The sequence below is a fragment of the Propithecus coquereli genome, unplaced genomic scaffold (assembly GCF_000956105.1).
Source record: "Propithecus coquereli isolate 6110/MARCELLA unplaced genomic scaffold, Pcoq_1.0 Scaffold459, whole genome shotgun sequence".
In the NCBI taxonomy this organism is placed as follows: domain Eukaryota; kingdom Metazoa; phylum Chordata; class Mammalia; order Primates; family Indriidae; genus Propithecus; species Propithecus coquereli.
The window spans coordinates 2,878,985-2,883,074 of NW_012150385.1; the positions used below are offsets into that span (position 1 = coordinate 2,878,985).

At 46.1% G+C, this 4,090-nt stretch overlaps 1 protein-coding gene across 2 annotated transcripts in view; it reads right to left on the reverse strand.

Moving 5' to 3' along the window:
* The window catches only part of HTT (huntingtin), a 160,532-nt gene that overhangs the window by 37,114 nt on the left and 119,328 nt on the right, over positions 1–4,090 (reverse strand). For both annotated transcript variants that reach the window (XM_012655049.1, XM_012655050.1), the window contains 2 exons: positions 3,227–3,365; positions 2,208–2,330 (listed from right to left, as the gene is read on the reverse strand). In XM_012655049.1, coding sequence (XP_012510503.1) covers positions 2,208–2,330; positions 3,227–3,365 — 262 coding nt within the window. The remainder of the gene's footprint in view (positions 1–2,207; positions 2,331–3,226; positions 3,366–4,090) is intronic.

Sequence of the window (4,090 nt, forward strand, 5' to 3'; positions counted from 1 at the left end):
AATTTTAAAGTAATATTTTCTTATGTTCTTGGATTCGTTTGAAATAAAAATTTTAGTACGAAAAAATTTTAATTGATAAAAACAGAAAATCATAGCTGGGCATGGTGGCACACACCTGTAGTTAGTCCCAGCTACTTGGGAGGCTGAGGCAGGAGGATCACTTGAGCCCAGCAGTTTTGGGTTGCTGTGAGCTAGGCTGATGCCATGGCACTTTAGCCCAGGCAACAGAGTGAGACTGTCTCAAAAAAGAAAATAAATAAATAAATAAAAACCCAGAAAATCAAAGCTAATGTGCCATCCAAGAACTCAGCAACACACCAGACATTCCTAGAGTTTGAAAAAGATGTTCAAAGCAGCTGAAATAAGTCAAAATAGCCATATAAAAGCCAAAAATATCCGTTGGAAAAACAGCATTTCATATGACACTTTTGTGTTTTGCCAACCTTTTTTTAAAGCCATTTAAGGATTTTGGGGGGTCAATTTTTCAGGCAGAACATTAATCTTAGTTTAATATTCAGAAAAGCATTATCAAGTGCCCAAAACTAAACATTCCTGTTACAGCCAGAACCTTTAAAGCTATTAAAACCCAATTAGCAAATTTGAAAAAATCCAATAAATTGGTCAGCAAGCAAATTTACCATTCAGTAAAACAGTTTTCCATATTTGGATCTCAAGATAAACTAAATTTTAGTAAACAGACTTTGGGCAAATTTTCCTCTTTTTTTCAGTGTAGCTCTTATTTTCAACCTGATCAAAAATACCCCTTCAGACCACACTGCGGTGTTGTCCTTCCCTCTGTGAGCACCTGGTGCCCACTCCTGGAGTCACATGCTGAGCTGCCCCAGGTGCCACGATATTCCCGCCTGGTGCCTACTGAGGTGCCTACTGGGCTAAGACCCCAAGAAGTCCCATCAGCTCCCTGTCCTAGGAAGTCTGCAAAGGAACTTGCTGAGGCCACAGCCGCACCACACCTCTGAGGAAGCTCCCCCTCCTCACAGGGCCCGCACGAGGGGCAGAGGACAGGGATGTTGACGCTTTGGAAGGCCTCCTTGGCCAGCTCTGCACAAATGTCCTCTGACATTAGCGGTGGGGGGGGGGAGCCTCACTACATCTAGCTGGGGGGACGGGAGCGGGAACCTTGCTACATCCAGGGGTCTACTTTACTACTAAAGGTCAACTTCCAGAACACAATGAACAAATTCTTTAGATCATACACTAAGACACTGTGCCAAAGCCTATGGCACACATGCTGCCTCGGTGTCCACTTGGTGTTTGGCCTGCTAACTTAGTTGTAAATTCCTGTGTCTGTTCCTCTGGTTGAGGCCAGAGAGCTCTCACCCCACACCATATACTCAGCCTTGGGGCCAGCGGGATTAAGATAACACCTCCTCACAGGAAAGGGTTTCGATGGATGTGTTTTCAAATTTCTCCCCTGCCTCCTTTCAACTGCCCAATCACTCCTCTGTTCCTGAGCTGCTGATGTTCTCCACCCTGGACCCCAGTAAAAGTGAGAGCCCCAGATACACACTTCATTCCTCTGCGCTCCCCCAGCCCTCTGGGTGTGTGTAGTCTCTGGTGTGCCATGCACTCCCAGGACAGTAAGTAATAAAATCATTTCCATCTTGTCTCTCCTAATCACTGAAGGCATGCTCTCCAGCTTAAAGGTTCTAAATTAAAATAGATACTAACCCAACACCTTTCCTCATTACCATGAGACCGCCCACATTTCCTTTAAATACACAAAAGGTTGCATTAAAAACAATTTGTCTCTTTTTGGATTCTAATGTGGCTGAAGTAACATGATTTCCTCATCTGGATTAGCGCCCCCCATGTCCTGTCCTGTCCCCACCTGGATTAGTGCCCCCCACGTCCTGTCCTGTCCCTGTTTGGATTAGAGCCCCCCACATCCTTTCCTTTCTCTGTTTAGATTAGAGCCACCCACATCCTGTCCTGTCCTGTCCCTGTCTGGGTTAGAGCTCCCCGCATCCTGTCCTTTCTCTGTTTGGATTAGAGACCTCCACATCCTGTCCTGTCCCCATTTGGGTTAGAGTTCCCTCAAATCCGGACCCCATCTGGAGCTGAGTCTCCCTGCATGTGCTGTTAATAAGCATCATGGATCACATGATGCTGAAGCAAATCCCCCTCGACAACAGCAAGTGAAACCAAGGACTGCCTTACCTCCTGCCCCCCCCACCTTCCCGCCATACCGAGTTCATCATGAAGGCACTCATTTCTTCGGCAGGAATCCGATTCACCAACTCTGCACCTTCTAGCAGTGCAGAATCTGACCTGGTCCAACACTGGGATTTGACAAGACGCATGTACCAGTCCTGGGAAGAAGAAAAAGGTGTATGAGGGGAATGCACTGGGCGGCATTCGAGGAGCTTCCCTTGCCTGGGACTAGGACCGTGGCTTGGCTGCCAGCCTGCTCTGGACTATGGCTCACCACACTGCCAGTCCTTTCCTCCGGATGCTGCTACCTGACTGAACGCCCCCTCCCTACCCCTTTCACCTGGTGAACTTCCAAGAGTCCTTCTAAACTCAGCTAAGGTACTGAGGGTTAGTGCCCCTCCTCTGCCCTTCCTCATGTGACACTGCACCTACCATCCCTCCCTCACCCAGCACCAAGGGCAGAGGAGGTGCTTAGCACATAAAGCCTGAGAATATAGGATAGAGCCTTTGCCTTCCTATGCCTGGGCTATTGGTTTTTGAAATCTAAGTTCATATTTAAACTGAACTCTATCCAGGAAGTAGAGTACCAAGCTCTACCAAAGCTCCAAACGGTCCCTATCCCTAAGGTGTGAGCACTGAAGGTGAGGACAGCATACCAAGGTCATTAGCACTGGTAGCATCAATTCACAGGAGGTCAGAAAGCCAGAAGGGTGTGAGGAGAGGGAAGCAGGCAAAATGTGTCGACCTGTGTGTGAAGGCCCTGCAGGCCTCGGCTGACCATCCTCTGATTCACCCATAAACTACCTGACCCCCCGACTCCTGCCATGAGAGTCCCACATCAGCACTGCCTTTCTCACTAGGGCCTTCATGGCCCCCAAATGTCTCCACCCCACACCTCAACCAGAGCTGCTAATGACCTGGGCCAAGTGCCAGAACATCCTGGGTCTACTGAGCCTCCCCCTGCACACTCCGGATTTGCCACAGGCAGAGAGAGAGGAGTGCGGTGCCTCTGTGCACACCCTGTGCCTTGCACACAGCAACACTGGACACTCACTTTGTCCGGACTCACTGTTTCCAGTGACACATGCCCGTCCCCGTCCAGCGGGTGGGAAGAAACTGGAGGAGAGGGACTAAGTGAGTCTTGTACCGTGGAGAGACGAAACCTGTCCAGCAGGGAATAAAGCCTTTGGTGTCTGAAATACAAACATAAATTAAATTAAAGTATAATTTAGTTTTTCAGTCTTAGTCTCAACTTTGCAAACCAGGGTTCTAGAAATATACAATATAAGGAAAGAATATTAATGGTTTCTTAAAGCGAGCTGCAACTCGTGTAAAATTTTTTCTTCAGAGCTATTTTCTGATCGACACTTAAGCAGGTCATGATGCAAATTCAGGTCCTCATTTACTTTTAATTATCACAGTTATACTCCATTAATATTTTTCATAAATTTCATTTATACTCAAATATTTCAACACACAAAACATGGTATAACAGCTCATAAAGGCATTCATAGCAAATGCAAAATAGGTAATCCATTCTAAGATCTAAGTGCACATACTCTCCTATCTAATCTCCCAATAAGATACAATTTACACAAATTTATGATCATTTCAAAAAAGAATCACCTCATCCAGTAGGATATCTACAATCTTTTAATCTTCCTCATCTGGACTGAGGACTAAGTCTACAGTTAAAAAAAAAAAAATAGCTTGATCTCCCACCATCTGCTATGAGAGTGACTACCTGATAATGCAAACTACAACATAACTTGGCCCTGCAGACCAAAAAACCATCCCAAACTGTGGGCTTCCTACCAAACCGTGCCCTATCCCATTTAAAAATACCATCAACAAGGGACTCTTAAGACTGAAATCACAGCATAGAAGTTACATCTTCTCTCTCTCTCTCTCTCTCTCT